At 58.2% G+C, this 20073-nt stretch overlaps 1 protein-coding gene and 1 long non-coding RNA gene across 2 annotated transcripts in view; one reads left to right on the top strand and one right to left on the bottom strand.

Moving 5' to 3' along the window:
* Positions 1-417: 417 nt before the first annotated feature.
* Positions 418-8099, top strand: LOC105298682. Its single transcript, XR_002782728.1, has 2 exons — positions 418-968; positions 1982-8099. It is a non-coding gene; the product is annotated as an uncharacterized LOC105298682 (long non-coding RNA).
* A 645-nt stretch (positions 8100-8744) lies between these two features.
* RAPGEF1 (Rap guanine nucleotide exchange factor 1) overlaps positions 8745-20073 on the bottom strand; it is a 73750-nt gene continuing 62421 nt past the window's right edge. Inside the window, exons 18-27 of the mRNA XM_023536557.1 lie at positions 19695-19779; positions 17662-17754; positions 16601-16786; positions 15844-15928; positions 15637-15731; positions 14698-14776; positions 14489-14590; positions 13064-13161; positions 11817-11945; positions 8745-11335 (exon numbers count right to left, since the gene is read on the bottom strand). Coding sequence (XP_023392325.1) covers positions 11185-11335; positions 11817-11945; positions 13064-13161; positions 14489-14590; positions 14698-14776; positions 15637-15731; positions 15844-15928; positions 16601-16786; positions 17662-17754; positions 19695-19779 — 1103 coding nt within the window. The 3' untranslated portion in view covers positions 8745-11184. The remainder of the gene's footprint in view (positions 11336-11816; positions 11946-13063; positions 13162-14488; positions 14591-14697; positions 14777-15636; positions 15732-15843; positions 15929-16600; positions 16787-17661; positions 17755-19694; positions 19780-20073) is intronic.

Below are 20073 nucleotides of genomic sequence, written 5' to 3'. Positions count from 1 at the left end.
TCGCCGCTCACCCCTGCGTGACGCCCGCTCCACGCCCACCTTACCCCCCAAGCTCCCTCCTAGGCATCCCCGCTCTCCCCTCGCTTGATGTCCACTCGCCCCTCCTCATCCCTCCCTCATTCTGCCCCACCTGCCCCTCCCCCGTGGGAGAGTTTGGCTCCCGGGCGATGGGAGGTCATGGGAGGTCACGGTGAGCACCTCCCCCGCTTCCCGGCCTTCTGTGCCGGAGGAGAGAAAGGAAAGGGCTACCCCAGCCTGGGGCCTGGGCAGGCCCAGGAAGTGGGGGCTGAGCTGGCTTCTGAGGGGTGAGGGGGAGAATTCAGGTGGAGGACAGAGGGGCCAGCGGTCTGGGCAGGGGGCGCAGGTGCGGAGGGCAGCCAGGCCGGGGAGTTTGGGGATGGTGGTCGTGCAGCTTACTGGGGGGGAGGGGAGGATGGGAAGGTGGGGTCCAATGAAAGTGGCCTGTGGCCTTTGGGCGGAAGATGATTAGATTTTTAGAAAAAAACAACAACAAAACACCTTGGGCTGTGTGTGGAGAGCCCAGAGGTCCCCCAGGTCGGGAGCCCAGTGAGGACATGGAGACACATGGTGGCTGGACCCTGGACTGAGCACTAAGAGGGCCCCTGGGGGCTGAGGGGCAGGCTGGGGGTGTGGAGAGAGAGGGCTAAAGGGGAACCTTGACCTGAGCCCTGGGTGGCCCTGGGAGGCCCTGGGAGGGGTTGGAGGTGGGCGGAGGGCCCCTCCCTGTCTGCATCCTCGCTCTGGTGTCTGGAGGCTGGGGTGGCTCCCCCAGTCCCTCACGCCCGTGGCCTCCGCCCTCACAGTACAACAGCGCCCTGGCCGGCGTGCCAGCCTCCGCCACGGTGGAGCACAGGCCGCTGCCCAAGGACTACATGATGGAGTCCGTGCTGGTGACCCTCTGCTGCTGCCTGCTCACCGGGCTCATTGCCATCGTCTACTCCCATGAGGTGGGTGGGGCGGGGTGGGCCCTGGGTACAGCTGCTGGTGGCCCGGGTGGGGGTCCACACAGCATCTGGGGCTCTGGGGTTTCCCTCTCAGGAGGGCGGCAGGGGTGGGGACATCAGAGCCAGCGATCTGTGGGGCCCTGGACCCTGCTCCGTCTCTGCCCCCTGCCACTCAAGATCCACTCCAGGAAGTTTGGCTAAAAGTTCACGTGAAGGCGTGACGGAGTGACAAGGCCCGAGGAACCGCCCACCCCAGTGGGGGTTTGTGTGTAATGGGGTAGAGACCGTCGACCCCGGCCTATCCACTCATTCCTCCGTCCATCCACTCATTCCTCCGTCCATCCACTCATTCCTCCGTCCATCCACCGGACGTTTGTCTAGCCGCCTGTCCGTTCACGCCCTGCCCGCCCACCGTCGTGCTAGCTCGCTCCTTCCTGTCTCCCCTCCTGACGGTTACCCCTGCACTAGGTTGCACTCTGGGCTCAGTGACGCCAATGTGAGAACGTTCTAGTAGACAGAGTAGGCAAGCCTGTGGGGGCGCTGCCCGCGGCTCACCTGGCCATAGCCCTGACACTCCGACTCATCAGGCCCCCCAGTCATAAGCCAGCGGGGACTGTGGGCAGCTCTCCAGACAGCTTAGAGGTGAGGCTCTGGACGCCACTGCCTGCCTGTGAGTTCTGGCTCTGCCATCAGCTGTGTGGCCCTGGGTGGGTCACTGAACCTCGCTGAGACGTTGCTTCCTCATCTGCAAAGTGGGGGCAACGCGGACAGCAGCCTCAGGGGAGTTGTGAGGACTGTAGGTGAGGCCAAAGCGTGGCTCCAGGCCCCCGGCGAGTGCCCGAGCTGGCAGCCATCACGTCCATTGCTCCTGCTCCCTGATGCGCGGTGGCCTGGGCGGGTCCCCACCTCCAGGTCTGCGCACGGGGCAGGGCCTGGCCCCGACGGGGCTGCAGCGGGCGGGAGCGGGCTCTCGCGTCTGCCCCCCTCACCCTGCCCCTCGCCCCGTCTCGTTGCAGACCCGTGCCGCCCTGAGCAGGGGCGACCTGGCCCAGGCCGAGGAGGCCTCTCGCAAGGCCCGCTCACTCGTGCTCTTCAGCCTGCTCTTCGGGGTCTTCGTGTCCACCAGCTGGGTCATCTACGTGGTGGTGGCTCTCTACCTCCCTTGAGGACTAGTGGCTCCTTCGGGGATGCCAGGAGGCCCAGGGACAGCCGACCCAGCCGGACTCTGTGGACTTTTATGCCTGCTGGTCGCTGTTGCCTACGGAGGGGAGCTAGGGGCAGAAGAGGGTGGGGTTTGTCCAACTGTGGCTGGGCTTCGGCCCCTATGGGTGGCCTCGGGTGGTGTCCTAATCTGAGGTGGCCCCTGGGCCCAGGCCCAGCTGTGGGATGGGGCTCCCAGAGGCCCACGTCTTCGGCGCCTCTCCTGAGGTCTTCCTGGGACTGTGTTGCCTGGGCCCCGTGGCCCCTGCCTTTACTTTACCCCCGGGACACCATCAGAGGGACCGGAGCTCTCACTGTGCTGAGCCGTCAGGAAGGACACTGCAAACTCCGGCCTCCCCCACCTCCAGCCTAGCTCGGTGATCGCCGGGCAGAGCTGCGGTGGGGTCATGGGTAGCTCCTGGCTGGTGGTTCTGCGCCTCTGCCCCATCCCGGGACAGACTCTCTCATGCTGTCCCCTTGTCCAGAAATTGAGGCCCCCATGTCTGGCCCATAAATAAGGCCACCACCCTGGGCAGAACTGCACAAGGCAACGTTTGGCTGTCGGGCCAGCGGCATCTGCCAACAGCTGGCTCCCAGCCCGCGCCCGAGATGCTGTTCGCACACAGGCGGCTCTGGTGGGTGCCCGGGTGTTGCTCACTGTGCGGCCCCCGAGGTGCAATACGCTTCTCCCTAGACCGACTTCTCCAGGGGCTTCTTGACTAGAAACTTTCTCCTCGCTCCTCCTGGCTTCCGCTCACTGCCTCTTTCTACGGGCGTGTCAGCTCCGCCCCGCTCTCTCTGTCCCTAACTTCATTGCCCAAAGATGGAAGATCAGTTGGGTCCCCATGTGGTGAGGGTGACTCTGATTGGGAAGCACTGTCACCAGGTCACCCCAGAGCCTGCTGGACAGCCTACAGAGCTGTCTGTACACTGGTGCCCTTGTCAGACGCCTGGCACCCCAGTCCAGTTGGCTGTGGTCTGAGAACGGCCCCTCATCTTACCAAGATTCCAACCGTCTGTAGAGGAGGGGGCCCCAGGGAACTCCCAGCGGGGGACTTGTAATTGACAGTCACTGTCGTGGCTTATCCAGCCCCGAGAACAGTCCTTGCTTTCGGTTTCTTGTTTCTCAAGGAAATTGGGGCGATGGCACAACCTGCCCCCTGGAGGCACAGACGGACTCAGAGAACCCCGGGGTGTCCAGCGCAGGGCTTGGCTTGTGGTGGGCGTCTCGGGAGCGCAGCTGCTGGGTAGGAAATTCTGTTGGGACCTCCACAGCCAAAAGTGATGAGAGACTGGGGGGTAAGGGTTTACCATGAGCTTCGGGACAGCCAGGGCAGATAGGAACCCATCCATGGGCATCTTCCTGGGGAGGAGTCTGGAGCTGTCACCAGATCCTCAAATGGGCCTGTGACTTGACACAGTTAAAAACCACGAGCACTGAGACAGAAGGGGGCCTCCACTGAGCCATAGAAGATTGACGGTTCAAGTTGAACCGGGTGCTTTCTGAGCACCCACCGTGTGCTGCTCACAGCCAGAACACCGGGAGCTGACGCACATTGTCCTGTCTCAGCCCTTGAGGTGCCAGGGAACTGGTGAGGAGTGGATGAGGATGTAAGTGATAAGCAACAGTGCTGGGACCCTGACAGGTGGCCTCGCGTTCTGGGCCACAGGGCTGGTCCCGATTCAGGATGTCAAAAACGAAAACGTATGGCAGCCACAAAAAAGGTGGAAACAATTTTTTAGGGATCAATAGATGCCAAAATGTACTTGGTAGAATTTAACAGCCGCAGGTGTTCTTACCAAACTCTTAAGTACTTAGACTAGCATTCCTTAACCTTTATATGGGAAATACCTGGGAAATCTAAATGCAGACTGATTTGGTCAATGAGAGTCTGCATTTCTAATGAGCTCCCAGGTGAGTCCTACATTAGATACAGGCACTGGTGTCCTTGTCTGGTTTGGTATCTGCTGCGGCTGCTACGGGCACGTTAAGTGGGAAATTAAAACCATTAAAACCTGTTATGACCAGGATCAACCCATGGGTGCCCCCTACTGTCTACTACTCCACATTGTTTCGAGGTTCTAGCTAATGTAAAAATGAAGTGAAATCTGTCATGTGAAAATTAGGAGACAACATGAGTTTCTAGCTAGAATCCCCGAGTCGATGAAAAAATCAGGACAAGAGAACTCAGTAAAATAGTTGGGCACAAAAGAAATATACAATAGTGAATAGCAACAATCAGTTAAAAGTGGGAAATATTTTAAATTCCACCCACTATAGTGATAAAAACAGTAAAATCTAGGAGTTAATAATCTGGACCCGAGTGAAGAAAACGCTTTTTAAAAAATTATCAAAAAACCAAAAACAAAGAAATTTAATGAAATTCCAACAAGAAAACCAAGTTTTTAAAACGATGACAAAAATGTTTTTAAAAATTAACATGGAAAGGAAATGTATAAAAACTGCTAATGACGTTTTTAAAATGTTGAATGAGGGTAGATTTTCCTCACCAGATAGTAAAACTTACCATAAAGCTACAATAACCAAGACAGCGACAGATCAGTGAAAAATAACAAAGTCCAGCAAACATTCTAAGTATATATGGGGAGTTACTATCTGATCAAAGAGGCATTTTAATTGAGTCAGGGGGGGCTCATATGAAGCAGAGTTGCCTGTTTGGTTGGAAAAAAATATTTTCGTAATCAAAAATCCAGATGGGTTAACGGAGTATAGTATAAAGCTCTACCCCGAGAAGGCAGCTTAGGACACCCAGCTCCAGGGTGCTGGGGAGAACGGAGAGAGGCGCCTCGCAACGTCTGGAGAACCAGAGAGGGGAAGCCTGAGGTTTGACTTCAGAAAAGTACAGATTTAAACCATGAGTTGATTTTACTTATCAGGTTAAGAAAAAAACGGGAAAGCTTGAATACATCCACAGGGCAAGTAGACTGATGGTGTCTTAGTAACACATGTAGCGTGTATTTATGTGCATGTATGTGCAAAGAACACGGACTTCCAAGCTGCTGATCGTGGCTGCCCGGGGACTAGGAGCTGTGCAATGCGTTGCTGAATTTAAAAATAGGATGCATTCGTGTGTGCTGTAATTCAAACACAAGCTGAAATGTGCACGCCTTTCGACTCAGCAATTCCAGGTTTAGGATTCAGCCTGCTGGCCCGAGGCTCCCGCGGTGGAGAGGTAGCTGGGGCGAATCTGAAATGTTGAGTGCAACAGAAAAATTCTGATGAGGTGCATCCTGACTTCAGAGGTGTTAAAACGTTTGTCGGGGAACTCTAGTGTGGCTTGGGGGTTTCACCTGACAGTGGGAAGGAGCCTGGCCGAGGAAGCTGTGAGCACATTCACGTTACAGCCCAGTGAGAGGCTGTGGGGCTGCAGCCCACCAGGAGTGGACGGCGTTCTGGTTGCTCCTCATACTCATCCACCCCTGGGATTTGTCGGTCTTACAAGTTTTAGCACGTCTGGTAGTTAAAACTGGAGTGGCATTTCGGTGTGGCTTTAACCTGCATTTCTCCGATGACTAATGTTGAGCCTTTTATCCTGTTTATCGGCTATTTGGATATCTTTTTCTCTGATGTGCCTGTTCAAGTCTCTTTGATGCTAGACTGTCTTTTATCGATTCCGAGTTCTTTATGCAGCCCAGGTGAGTCGTACATTAGATGCAGGCACTGGTGTCCTTGTCTGGTTTGGTATCTGGTAACGCTGGTTTTGTAAAATGAATTTGGAAGTGTTCTCTCCTCATCTATATTTTGGAAGAGTTTAAGAATTGATTGTAATTCTTCGTTGACTGACAGAATTCATCAGGCAAGCCGTCTGGTTCTAGATCTTATTGGAAGGCTGATTGCTGATTCAATCTCCTTACAAGCAATTGGTCTGTTCAGATTTTCTATTTCTTCATGATCGTTTTGGTAGCTGTGGGTTTCTAGGAATTGATCCATTCCTTCTAGGTTGTCAAATTCGTTGGTGTATAGTTGTTCATCGTGGACTCACGGTCCTTCGCATTTCTGTGGTATCCGTTGTACCATCTCTTTCATTTCTGATTTTGAGGTGTTTTTTTTTTGTGAATCTAAAGATTTGCCAATTTTATTTTTTCAAAGAATCAGCTCTTCATCTCATCGATCCTTCCTATTGCCTTTTTAGTCTCCATTTTATTTATTTCCATTTCCGATCTTTATTTCCTTCCTCCTAGTAACTTTGGGCTTTGTTCTTTTTCTAGTTCCTTAAGGTGTAAAGTTAGGCTGTTTGAGATTTTTGTTTCTTGATGTAGGGAGGCATTTATTGCTATGAACTTCCCTCTTTGAACTGCTTTTGCCGCATCCCGTAAGTGTTAGCATGTTGTATTTCCGTTCTCACTTATCTCAAGGTATTTTCTGATCTCTTGGCTTCCTCTTTGACCCATTGGTTGTCCAGTTGCATGTTGTTTAATCTCCACCTATTGTGAATTTTCCAGTTTTCCTGTGATCGCTTTCTAGTTTCAGACCGTCGTGTCGGAAAAGATGGACAATGTGACTTCAGTCTTCTTAAATTTAGTAAGGTCTGTTTTGTGGCCCAACACAGGATTTATCCTAGAGGATGTTCCCTGTGTGCTTGAGAAGGTGTTGGTTTGGGATGGAATGTTCTGTATATCTGTTAAGTGCACACGGCACAAAGTATTATTTAAGGATGTTTCTTTATTGACTTTTCTGTCTGGATGCTGTAAGTGGTGTAGCAGAGTTCTTTACTTTTACAGTATTGTTGTCTGTTTCTTTAGATGTTAGTATTTGCTTTCTAAATTTAGGTGCTCCAATGTTGGGTACATAAACATTTACAAATGTTATATTCTCTTGTTGGATTATCATTTTTTCTACACATCTTTTGTTGGGTTTATTCCTACAAAAGACTTTGTGACACCAGTATAAATGGGATCCTTTAAGAATTGTTTTCTAATTTTTGATTGTATGTAGGAACATGTTTAATTTTTTATCTGATTGTACATCCAACCATCTCGATAGATTCTCTTAGAAATCTCAGAGTTTCCGTGCAGCCTTGGCTACGATCCCCGGTACAGCAGCAGGCAGGCTGTTAGTGGGATCCTTACCTCGTTCTGATTTTAAAGGGGCCGCTTTGAATATTTCACCGCTAAGTATAATTTGGTGTAGGATTTTGGAGGGTAATATTAGATTAAGGGAGTTTTTCGCTTTCTGGTTAGAAATTGTGAATGGCTGTCGCATTTCTTAACAGAGGCCTTCCTGACATGACATGGTGTCTGTGAACATGGTGCCTTCAGGAGAGGCTAGGCCGCGTTTTGGAACTTTATAAACCCTGAAGTCCCTAAAATAGCTTAGCACAAGTTCATTTTTCATTCATGTAGAGTCCAGTGTGGGAAAGCGGTCCCTGTCGGGGCTTCCTCTGCTTGGGACTCTGTCAACCCCTGGAATCTGCGTCATGGCGGGGACAGAGCATGGAAGTGGCACACTCATTCTTAAGTCCCCAGCCCGAAGTGACACTTACCTGCTCCTCAGATCTCACGGGCCGGGCCTACCTGGAAGGGGCTGGGAAGTGGTCTTCCTTGCACTTAGGAAGGAGCAGCACACTAGATGGGGGCGCCCCGCCCACATCCGGGTCTAGCATACAGGGTCAAGTGCGTTCACCAGCTTACTGACGCCTCTCATCCCGACTCGGTCAGGGAGTATTGGGGTTGCTAAGATACTTGAGTTTTTGCATCGTCATTTGGCTGTAATTATCTTGCACTGTCTGGGTTTGGCGTCAAGGTCGTATTCTGCTCATAAGTGGGGTTGAGACGTCTTCCCATCTGTTCTTGGTGTTTGTGGAAGGCTGAAGTTATCTGCTTCGCATAAATTACCTGCGAAGCCTGTCTGGACCTGATGTTTGTGAGTGGATTTCAAAGCAGATTTAAAGTACCTCTTCTTTGTAGCACTTACACGGCTGTAATGTTTCGCTTGTGTGATTTTCAAATTAAGAGGCCTGAATGGGGTGAAGCCGTTTGCAAAGCGCCCGGTGCTGACACGTGCTTGTGTGGCGGCAGCTCACTAGACGCTCACTGGGCCTTCGTGGACCTTATGAGATAGAAGCGGGCATCACCTCACTTCAGCTGGGGAAACGAGGGAACAGAAGGGACCACTTACCTGAGGTCACCTGGCTCATTAGCCGCAGAGCCAGGACCGAAGCCCGTATCAGCCAAGGGCCAGGCTCCTTTAGCATGTCCCCAGCAAACGCGGGATGAGACTGACCCAAAGTTTCTCTCACGTGGCTCCTAAATCATGCACCCCAGCGAGCAAAGGCATGATGGGCTACATGGCCGCTGCGCCCCAGAAGCCCGGCCTTGTGCCACCTGTGGGCGGGCCTGGATCCGAGCCCCTTAGGGCGCTGGTTAAGCATGCAGTCCCTAGGCTCGAGGGGACTCGGCAGGCCGCCTAAATAAGCTGATGCCAGGGACCTACATCCTCTTCTGCCGGAACCGCCCCGGCAGCAGCCAGCAGGTCCGGGGTAAGTGACCTGTGCCCTTTGTGCACCAGGAGCCCTGTCTGCGGGGAGGTCACAGAAAAAGGAGACAGCTTGAACTGACTGTCACTTAGACATGTGACGTGCTGCACACACATTGGCGGCTTTCACGTGTTTATTTTCCTTTCATATAAAAGTTACAGGTTTGAAATGTCTGCAGGAAGATGCCACTATCAGCCAAGTTAGTTGGGAATATATATTACAATGTAACATTGGGGAGGTGTGGGGGAGGCGCTTCTCAGAACTGGGGTGCCGTTCAGACACGGCACCTGCCTGCCCGTTCCCTGGCTCCACCCGCACCCACAGGGAGCTCCGACTCTCTGCAGGGGGCCAAACCGTCCCGATCGCGTCTTGTCTGTCTGTCTGAGGACCGACTCCCATACCCAGCCCCCAAGACAGACAAACGGCGGCCAGGCTGCAGCGCTGGCCTGGGGTCTGGCAACCCCTAGAGCCATGAGGGTGTCAGTGAGGTGCGGCGTGCGGTGCCTGTCAGCCAATAAGTTAAAACGCACGTCACACCTGCTGTCCTCAAGCAGGGGTCACCGGACACGCCGGCCCCTCTGCTCAGACCGCCAAGGGCTCCTGAAGGGGGGTGATGTGTGGGTGCAGGTCTGTTGAGCCCCACCGCCCCGGTCCAGCTCGTGGCTGAGAACAAGGTGGAGGGGCGCAGACCCGCGTCCGTCCATGAGCGGCTGGGTTCTGAGACCGAAACACTGTTAGATTTTGCCCGTGCTACAGGAGACCCCAGGGGCCCTCTGCAACGCGGGGGGGACCACAGTTCCCACGTCCACGGGCCCTGAGTGCCCAGCGGTCCCCGAGCACGCATGGCAGCATTCGGCAGAGCGGGGCGAGGCCGGCAAGGGGAGGGAGAGACTGAAATGAGAGCACTTAAAAAAATCCGGAACGAAGTAAAACCCAACCCCGCACACGCTACTGTTAAGAAACAGCGACTCTGTACACACACTCTTTAAATAATAAAGTGACGCGTTCCGGCCGGCCACCGGTAGGGTCACCGCTGGGGGACCGGAACCGACATTTCATAGATTCCTCCCCTCTATGTACAGGACAAACAGAAAGAATAAAGACCAGCCCAAGTTGTCTCAATCTAAGCTGCTCAAAAACCCATGAAGGACTCAAAAGGGACATGGTTGTTTCTTTAAAAGCCAAATCTAAATCATCAACAGCCATGGATGCTGCTGCTTTGCTTTGTTCTGGGCTAAGCACAGTCAGACCGGCGTCTACTGACCAAGTTCCAACCCCAGGAGAAGTGAGCACTCCATCACGCAAAGCAGGACACAGGGCAGCTGTTGGGTTGGCACGGGAGCCCTGCCCGCAGGCCCACGTCGGCTGGCGCGGCACCCTGGCCATGGGAGGCCCCGGCCGGCACCTGTGCGCGGAGCCGACAGACCTAGCCTCAGATTGTCAACCTCGGCAGCAAGAGCGGGTGTGACGAGGGGGAGGGGACATGACTGCTGCGTGGGGGGAGGGCCTGGCCCCCCAGGGACACTCGTCCTTCCCAGAGGAGCGTGAGCACTGGTGGACAGGTCTGGTGAGCAAGAGTCACCCCTGCCACCCACCTGGATGGAGCAGGCAGGTGGGGCCCGCGGGCAGGAGTTTAAGGCACAGGGCACGCGGCCGAGGGCCCCCGCCCCCCCAGGACAGAAACACCCCCCCCACTCTCCCCTCTCTGAACGAACCTTCTGGGACCTGTTGGCCCCCACTCAGGTAAGACATGTTTCTTGGATAGCAAGGTCCTCCCTGGCTCCACCCCTTCCTCCCAGCCCCCGTGACGCTGGATGGTGTGGGGAGGGCTGGCAGCGTGAGGTGGGGGAGACGAAGGGACAGAAAGATGGCAGACGCCACTCCTACTGCTCACGGCTCAGCAGGGGGGGGGCCCTGGGGCGCCCGCGGGCAGCAGCGCAGCTGGGGCCAGTACCGTGGCAGCAGCGCCAGCCCCAGGGCTGCTGAGACGTCACCTGACGTACCTTTCTGGGCCATCTGAGCCGCTCACTAGCCTCCCCCGTCTCCTGTGCTCCCTGCCCACCCAACTCAATGTCCCCTTTGTTGGAGGTTGCTAGGAGCGCAGCCCCCAAAAGGGTCCTTGAGCCTTCGTTCGTTTGTCATTTCGGCAAACGCAGGACCCTGGGACTCAGGGAGGAGCGAAGACCCCCGCTGTTCTGGGGACATCTGGCTGCCGGTGACATCCCTGTGCTGCTCCCGGGCGGAGGGGGAGTGGGCGGAAGGGGGAGAGGGGAAGACGGAAGTGAAGGCAGAAACCAAAACCAAGAGAGAAAACCACCAGTTCACGATCAGCAACGAGACCTGCTTGCCGGCTCCGCCGTGGGCTGTGGGCGCGGCCGCAGGCTTCGGGCTCCGGCCCGGCCGGCCTGTGGCTCTGAGGCCGGGCGCTCGCTGCTGCCACCTAACAGGTCCAAAGTCCCTTCCGGTCTCGGAGCCGCCCTCTGAGCCTCTCCTGAGCGCTCTCCGTGCTCCGGCACCTGCCCTTAGGTCTTCTCTTCCCGGTCTGTTTTCCTCCTTGTTATGTTTCTGGGTTTGATTTTCAGAGAGAGTTCCCATAGGGCCTCCTCGGCCAGGTGGTCACTGAAGTCATTGAAAAAGTTTATGATGTCGTCGTTTCGCCGGATGTCGAAATGCCTGGTGGGGGGGAGGAGGGCAGCCGGTGAGAGCCAGTGTGGGCAGCAGCGCGTGGGCTCCAGGCGGTGATGCGGGCGCAGTCCCAGCGAGCTGATGCGGCTGGGGCCGCTGCGGCCTGCACTCTGCATGGCGGCCCCCGGCGCGCGGAGCAGGGACTGGCCCCTAAAGCTGTGCTCTCTGCTCCTTGCGCAGTCTCCTCGAGCTGCACCCCTGCATCTGGGCCTGCCCCCCACCGCCCCGGATTCAGGTGGGCCAGAGCTCCCCGACCTCCTCCTCACAGCCAGGCTGGCCACCAGCTTCCTTGTGCAGGAAACGAGAGGACAGCCGGGTGCAGGACATGGGCCACGCTGTGCTGAGCCCGTGCTGCACACTTTGTCATGTCCCCCTGCCAGACTGGACGGAGCAGGTCCCTTGTCACCTCCCACCTCGGCCCGGTCCCGGAGCTGAGGTCCGGAAGCGCCCCCAAGCCCGCAGCACTCACGCCTGCTGGAAGCACCGCATGCTGTCCAGGATGTTGAACTGCTGCCACCGTTTGGAAAAATTCACCTTGCCATCTATATAGTCTGGGTTTCCCAGGTGAACGAAGGTGAGGTCCTGCAGGATGAGCCCCCTGGGAGGACAGAGAGGCCCGGTTACCTCTGGAGAGTGACTCAGGTGGCTGGGTCAACTGAGCCACCAGAGGAGCCACCGCCTGACCGGGCCCAGGCCTCGGGGCTGTGCCCGAGCAGCTACCAAGGCGGCGGGCACCCTGAGATGTGTTCGCCTCTTCCGGCATGGACGCCCGACTCCCCTGGGAAAGCTGGGTCCCGGAGGCTCCGTTGCCTGCCTGCTGCAGGGGCCCTCCAGTGACCGTCCTGGCCTGCAGAGGACTGTCAGGGACAACCTGCTGCAGCGGAAGCTGGAAGAGCTGGGGGTTCGCTAATGCAAAATTCACAAACGAACAGGAAAACATCACGAAACCCCAAAGCAGGGCTAGAGCAGAGACCGCTGCTCGTTAGCAGGTGCAGGAAGGTGCCTGTAAGCACGAAGGATGCGTGACGGGCAGTCCTTCCACCCAGGGAGGCCCGGCTGACCCTCCCACAGCCTGATGGGAAAGTGCGCCGGCCCTGAGGGCCGAAAGGCTGGGGAGCGGGGCTGTGTGTGTGTGTGGGGGCGTGGCATGGGCCGGGCGACGTGCGTCTCTGCGGGATGTTTCATCAAACGCCCCGCCCTGGGACAGTGCCGACTCTTCTGTCCCTCTCGGGAGAGTCTGTGTCCACTAGCGTGCTAAGGGCGTTGATGAGACCTGCACCAAAGAAGCCTGTTCAGTTTTGATTTTCTCATGCTTAGGTCACCAGGGGACCCTTCCCAGGAAACACCTATTTGCTCCACGCCGGGGACACAGTCTCGGAGCTTCTCATGGCAGGTGCTCTCGGGGTCCCTCAGGCGGGTTAGCACGCAGCCAGGTTTGAGGACTGCTGGAATATGGCAGGACGCCGCGCGCCTGAACGCGCTAGGGGGCCAGTCAGGGCAGGAACTGGGAGCACGGCTGGGAGACGGGAAAGACGGAACTGGTTTCACTGGACTCCTCTTTTCTGTTTAAAAGTAAAACAGGCTTCTTGCTACACGATTGAAAGTTAAAGTACAATCATCTCAGTTGGAAACCTCTAAGCAGAGTTTCTTTCAGGGAGCGCGATAGATCACCCCCAGAGAAACTGGGGGGCAAGCCCAGGCGGGGGTTCTACTCACAGGTACGGGATGCACGGCGGCTCCACCTCTGCGAGGGCGGCCCGGTAGGCACGGAAGGAGGATGAGCTGTCGATCAGCGTGCAGTACTCCGCCAGGCCCTGGGCAGCAGGCACGCACGGTCTCAGCACCGGCATGGTGCATGGCCGCTCCCCGCCCACCGACTCCTCACACACCCTCTGCCCGCTCGCGGGCGCCCATACACACGAACCCAGAACCAGGCCCGGCCCCGGCCCTGGCTGCGGGGAGACCAGGCCTTTTGGGGACAAGCTTATGCCGGCTCAGGACCATGTCTCTTTTTAATTGGCACCCACCGTGTGTACAGGGCCCGGAGCCTGGGCCCCCTGCTTGGTTCTGCTCTGTGCTGCAGCCCAAGCAAGCTCCTGAAGCACCCACCGAACTGTGTCACTGCCCCCCCAAGCCTGCCTTTGTTCCTCACTGCTCTTGAGGCCAAGTCCACCAGTATGGGCAGGTGACTGCGCCTCACCGCTCTTGCAAGCAGCGTGGGGTTCTCGCCCAGGGGACTCGGCCAACCCTGCCCCTGCCTGGAACGCTAGGTGCCTGCCTCTTCACCTGCTAGGTGCCTCTCACCCTGGTGCGTCACCACCTCCAGGAAGCCTGCCTCCTCAGGACCTCTCGTGAGTCCCTGGAGCAACCAGTGTGAATGTCCCTCTTTTCCAAACAATACTGTTTTATAACTGTCCCTTTATGTCATCCTGTGAGATGACTCCCCGGGTGGCCCAGCCAAGGCTCAGCCCTGTGGGCTTTGCCTCCCTTCTGAAGGGACGGCTCCCACAGAGGATAAAGGTCCAATTCCTCGCCAGGCTCCCAAGGCCCTTGTGATTAGAGCCGGTCCCCTCCCCAGTGTTGTGGCCATGCTGGCCTCTGTCCTGCTGCACTCCTCTGTCCCCCGACAGGGACTCCCCTCCCTTCCCAGAAAACCCCCTGTTCAGGTCTTGGCGAGACCAACACTTCCTCAGGGGGCTCCTGGACTCCAGGCCGGACCGCAGTCACATGGTCGCTCAGTGCCCCATCCTCCTCCCTCTAACACTTACCCAATAAGCCACCCAATATGACATCTGGCCTGATCACAGAACAGCCCCAGTGCCCACGTGGCCCCAGTCCAAAGCGGCCCCTCCAGAAGCATGGGCCGAGGAAGGAGCAGGTGAAGCCAGGACCCAGGTACAGGCCCGAGGAGCAGGCGGCAGGACTCCACTACGTAACGACCCCAGCGCCAACCTCGAAGGCCCTCAGGGGCCAATGACTGGAGGTTAGAAACAGGAGACTAAGGTGGGATGGGCTGCCCCGGTCACCCAGCGGGCTGGTGGCAGAGCAGAGACCTGAGACCAGGTCTCCACTCCTGAGTACGCCCTGCCATAGCCGCCACCCAGGGCCATGTACCTCCTGGGTCCCTCCCCGGCCGCTCACCTCTGAGGTCTGCTTCTGCCACTCTAGCCTGCGGATGGGTGCTGAGTCCAGCGCTGAGAGGATGGCCAGGTAGGAGTTGAAATTGTTGAGCTTCCGTAAATGCTGCAGAGAGAGGCGAGGTGGCCGTGAGGGCAGGGTGGCCGGCCTGGGGCCTCCTGCCTCCCGGGGCAGGGCCTGGAGGGGCAAGCTCTGGGCGGTGCCACGGCTACCTTCATGATCTTGATGAACTTCAGGAGCAGCCGTTCCCTGTCCTGGGCCTTTTCCTGAAGCATGATTATCGACCGGACCCTGTACCAACCAAAGAGAAGACAATGGCTGAGCCGATCTCTTCCTTCAGGCTCCTGGGTGGCCCCGGTGCAGGCGGAGGCGAACACGTGCAGCAGCTGGTCACACGCCCACGCCTACTGAGTGCCCAGGGCTTGTGAGGCATCAAGTGTAGCCCTCGTCTCTGTTCTCAGGGAGCTCATGTCATCCCAGGGAGGCAAGAGGCCACAGAGAAATCTGGTGGCCGGTGGGTGCCCACCACAAGGATGGGGACCTGACCACACCCACGACAGCTTTGGAGGATCAAGGAAGAGCTTTCCTACCACGTGCTGACCCCGAGCCCCACTGAGGCGGGGAGCACTGCGCGCGTGGCCTGAGGACTAGCTCGGCAGAGCTAGTGGGTTAAGAGGCCGCCGTGCAGACAAGACGAGGGCACCTCTCAGAATCTCGGTGGCAACTGAAGCCGAATCCAGCCTCACGCCAGGACCCGCTATGGCTTCACAGCAGCCACTGCGGGTCACTTGGAGGAAGCGCCAGTCTGCTTTGCCTCTTCTGCTCCAGTGAAGCAAACGTAACACCCTGTCCCCTGCCACCGCCTACGGCAGACGTTAGTACGCCACCTGGGGCCCCCTGCTGCGTGTGACTCCTCCGCACCCAGCCCTCGCGCGGCCCCTTCCAACGTGCCAGATGCGCCCCGTCCCGGCCGTGCCCTCGCTCTCTGCTGCCCACGGTTCGCAGTTAATGCCGCAGGGCCTCGGAAGGAGCTGGGAGGATGCGAGGCACCTCCTTCTCCCTGCTGCCGGAGCTCCCTGCAAAGGCAGCAGCAGCCCACCCAGACGTGCCGCCCCACAGGAACTGGGCCCTCGGACCGAGGCCCCTCTCACCAGTAGGACATGTTGTTGAAGTGCTCCGTGAACTGGGTCAGGTTGGGGCTCTTCTCCTCGTTCTGCTCTTTTGCCCAAAGTAAAACCTCAGGGATCTGAAAAAGGAAGCAGACTGGATGGGGCTGGAGCCCTCTGGCTTCCCTGAGACGGGACAGTTTCTCTCGTTCAGGGACAAGCAGCCCTCCCCCCGCCCGTTCGATGCCATACCTCTATTTTATAAAAGAGCTCAGCATCCAGCAGTGTCAGCTGCTCGGCTATTTCATGGCTGTGAAAATCATGCAAGGTCCCCGGCCTGGAAGACAGAGCACGAGATGAGCGGTGCGTGGACAGGACGCGGGAGCTGGGCTGGTCCCGCACTGTGGCCTCGGAGCTAAGAGGCTGCCATGCCGTCCACCCTCTCCTGCCTCTGCCGGTGGATCTTGTGGGCCCATGGACAGCTCAGTTGCTCGAGAACCTCCTGCCTGGCCCCATTTCCGGGGCCTGGTGGGGACAGAGACGGTGTCATGTGAATGAAGGCTACGACACTCACAAACGAGGTGATAAGTCAACAAACATCTGTGGCTGGGGTACGAGGGGTGGGGAGGAAGCAGGTAACAGACTGGAGCCTTCATATGGGTTCTCAGGAACGTTCAGGACGGCACGGCGAGAGTTAACAGCTGCCGTGTTAATGCAGAGAAGGGCTGACCACAGCCCGCAATACGGTCATCTGTCTCCTGTCCTGGTAAGGCCCCGCACGCCCTGGCGCCCCACTTCCTGGTACAAAGGCGACTCGTCACACAACACAACCTGGAGAAGAGGCCCAGCCATCGGGCTGTCCCCGGGCCTGGCAGGACCAGGGTGTGAGGCTGTGGGGCTGGGGAATGCGCTACAAGAAATGGACTGAGAGGCAGCTCCTGGGCACAGCTCTCACCAGAGGACACGGGGCTGGGCGGCCACGGATGGACCGGGGCAGCCGGCGGCTCACCTGGCTGCCACTCCCCTGGCGGCCAGCGGCTGGTCGGAGTTGGCACACCTGAGCAGCTTCTTCTGGTCCACCTTGTCCAGGATGTTCTTCCGGAGCACGCGGGCCAGGCTGAGCTCGCCGCTGCACACCAGGCGGAAGACCAGCTCCATCAGCAGCTTCAAGATCTCTTCCGTCAGCTCCACTAGGCTGAAGGCCAAGGCCACAGGGTGAGGGGCAGGAATACAGGACAGGAAGAAGATGGCTGCCACTGGGTGCAGAAGCTACCTCAAAATGCCCAAGGGCCACGTGGCAGCCATCAGCAGAGCCGGAAACCTCTCACGGGAAGAGAGCAAGAGAAAAGAGCTTGGGACAGCTGCCTGCACCCCCAGAGTGCTGGGGCGGTCCCACCGGTAACCAGCAAACGCTTGCTGGCACTGGACCAGCAGCAGAGCCCATGCAGGGCCTGGGCTGTGGATAAATCCCACACAAATCTTGCCCGGAGGGGCTCCTGGCTCCTCAGGCGAGGAGTCGTAAGGGGTCCTGGCCCTCAGGCCAGACGCGCGTAGGACACCCTGGCCCTCCCCCGCACAGAACGCCATGCCTGCGGTGCCGCAGCCTGTGGGCGCTGGCTGAGCCGATCCCCCAGCAGGAGGGCGACACCCTGAGGGCAGGGCCTGGGCCGTTTCCTTCGGCCGCTGGGTGAACGGACATGGACGGCACCGCGTCAGGGCGCACGGGAGCTGAGGAGGGCGGCAGGAGCATCCACCGCTGCTGGTGGCTCAGCGCGCGGCCACTATGGACTAAGTGAGTTACGTGCGGGGCAGATGGCCCCCATGAGGAAAGCACGCTGCGGGCCGGGGCCGGTCTGAGGCGACAGGTCATTTTCCCGAGGGTCATGTTAAAGCAGGCAGGGGCGAGCTCCGTCCAGGGCTGTGGGCACGTACTCGGGAGAAGCAGGCGGAACGTGCCAGGAGGCCCCGATCTCAGCAGAGAAGTGTGCGGCCCGGCAGGAGCCCCGTGAAGCCCGAGGCCTGCTGGGCTCCTCCCCACTCCTCCCCCGGTCTGGAGGGCGGAGCACTCACCAGAGCTCATCCACCACCCGCACCAGCACGAAGAACGTGTTCTTGCTGACCCGCTTCTTGAATGTGTCAGCAAACGGAGAGAACTTCTCGTACGTGGAGGGCGAGTTAAGGAAACCGCCATGCTCACGTGGGCGGGGACGCGTGGCGTCAGCGGGGGGCCGCCCTCTCCCAGCCACACCGCTCACTGGTGCCGACGGTGTGCCAGGAAGCCTGGGGGTGAGGCGGCGACATCCAGCAGCGAGGGCACGGGAGGGCACAGCACTTGTGCAGGGGGCAGGGCCGCAACGTGGGACTCAGCCCAGACCCCAGACTCTTCTCAGCCACCACCCTCTCCTGCCTGCAGAGCCGTCCCCACTGCGCCGCCCAGGCCTGGGTCGGTTCAACCCGAGGTTCCCGTCAGACTTCCTGAAACACCGCGGGCCGCCTCGCTGAGCTCAGGAAGAGAAAGGTGGTCACAAACCACGTGCCCGAACCTCGACCCCGGGTACGTGTGCAGCCCAGAGGAGTCTTGCTCCTCTCCTGACATGTGTTCCCACCGTCTCCCCACACTTCAGAGGCCACCTGAGGGACACCTGCTCCTGCCCCACCTGCCACCTCCAGCTCCTCCTGGGGCCACAGTTTCTGCCGTCCTCCTGTGCTCACCATCGACCCCCCAGACCCTTCTCTGACTCCATCCTGCCTGCTGCCTTGTGACCCAGGAGTGCTCAGGAAGGAGCCGGCTGCCGGAGACAGTGCCCAGGGCCTGCTGCAGAGGGCTCACTGGCCAGCTGTGCTCAGGATCTTGACCTCCATTAACACGCCGGAGGTGGCTGAACAGGGGAGGCGCTGAGAGCCCGGCTCTGGAGTCAGAGGCCTGGGGGACGGGGAGGGGATGCGCCCCCAACAAATGGCCACGTGGGTCATTTAACCTCTCTGAGCCTCAGTTTCCTTAAGTACATATAGGAAATAATATAATAGCACCGTAAGTAACACGGCAATAACATGGACACGAAATATAAAATGGTGTTATAGCGGGTGGGGTCACACGGATAAATGCTTAGCAGCAGGCCCGACACCAGCAAGTCCTCCACAAGTGTGAGTTACTTTCGTTGGTGGAGCCAGGTCTGCAAGCAAGTGAACGTGTGAGGCTGGAGAACCTGTCTGTGCGCCACCCACTTCAGTCCCGGGGGACCGGAGCCTCTGGGGCCCGGGCGAGGGGAGAGTGGAAGGCATGGGGTCTGGAGGAGACAGGAGGCAGCTCAGGGAAGCCTCGGGGCACACAGGGAGGGAAGGAAGCCAGCCTGGTCTCCAGACTTCCTGCCCTGAGTGGTGGACGCTGTCCAGCAGAGGGCAGTCACGGGCTGTGAACCAGGGAGGCAGCCAAGTTGCCTGGGGACCCTAAGCTGGCCTGCTTTTTGGAGAAGCAGCTCGAGGCTAGCGCCGGCAGGATGGGCAGGTCTGGACCTGACCAGAGGCATCAAGAGTGGGTCCTTCTAGGCCCAGGGTTATCCTGAGCCACCACTGCAGGCAGTGCCGTCTGAAAGGGCCAGCTTGCGGGCAAATGTAATTGAGGGGCCAACTCTGCTGTGGACGTGGCTTCCGTCCACTACCGGGTAGGCCAGCAGGCGGAGTGGCCGTGACTGTCTGAGCCTTGAGTCTTGGTCCTCTCAAGGCTGAGACACTACATAGCCATCACACCAATGACCTGGGGCTCTGCAGGGACCTGCAGGATACCCCCCCCCCCAGGGCACGGCAATTCTAATTCTGCTGCAGAAGCACCCAGCTGTCACGACTACCATCAGCCAGCACGCTCTATGTTCCGGACACGTCATACAATCTCACTCCGCCCTTTCACAGATGGGGAAAGAGGTTCACAGACGAAGCTTTGCCTGAGGCCCCAAAGCCAGGACATGGTGGGGCAGGACGGAGCACCCCTGCTGCCCACCACAGATCCCTGCCTGAGGGCTGAGTGGCCGGGGGGCCCCTCTTCTCTCCGTTCCCAAAGCTCCGTGGTGCGAGGCGTGGAGCCAGGGCCGGGGGCTGGGAAAGGATATCTGTACTGCAGCTTCTTGATGAGCTCCTCGGGGGCGATGAAGGTCCTATAGGTGGTCAGGAAGGCCTCGCAGTACAGCACCAGGTCTGGAGGGGAGAGCCACAGGTTAGCGCTGCCCGCCGCCGGCGAGGGCGGACGGGCACACCTGCTGCCAGCGTGTGCCGCCCCCGATGAGGCATCGAGAGCTTCTTGTCTGGGCCAGGACCTGATGGTTCAAAGGGTCTTAATCATCCCGGCAGAGAAAGTGATTCAAACTCGGCAGCAGGATCAGGAAGCTAAGCAACAGGTAACACGTTAAGGTGGCAGTGCCCAGAAACAAAAACCTGGTAATTAACACATACCGAGAGGCCCAAGAAAAGGCTGAAGGGGCAGAGCGTGGC

Source organism: Pteropus vampyrus, unplaced genomic scaffold (genome assembly GCF_000151845.1).
Source record: "Pteropus vampyrus isolate Shadow unplaced genomic scaffold, Pvam_2.0 Scaffold158, whole genome shotgun sequence".
NCBI lineage: Eukaryota > Metazoa > Chordata > Mammalia > Chiroptera > Pteropodidae > Pteropus > Pteropus vampyrus.
This window is presented reverse-complemented; position numbering and strand designations above follow the sequence as displayed.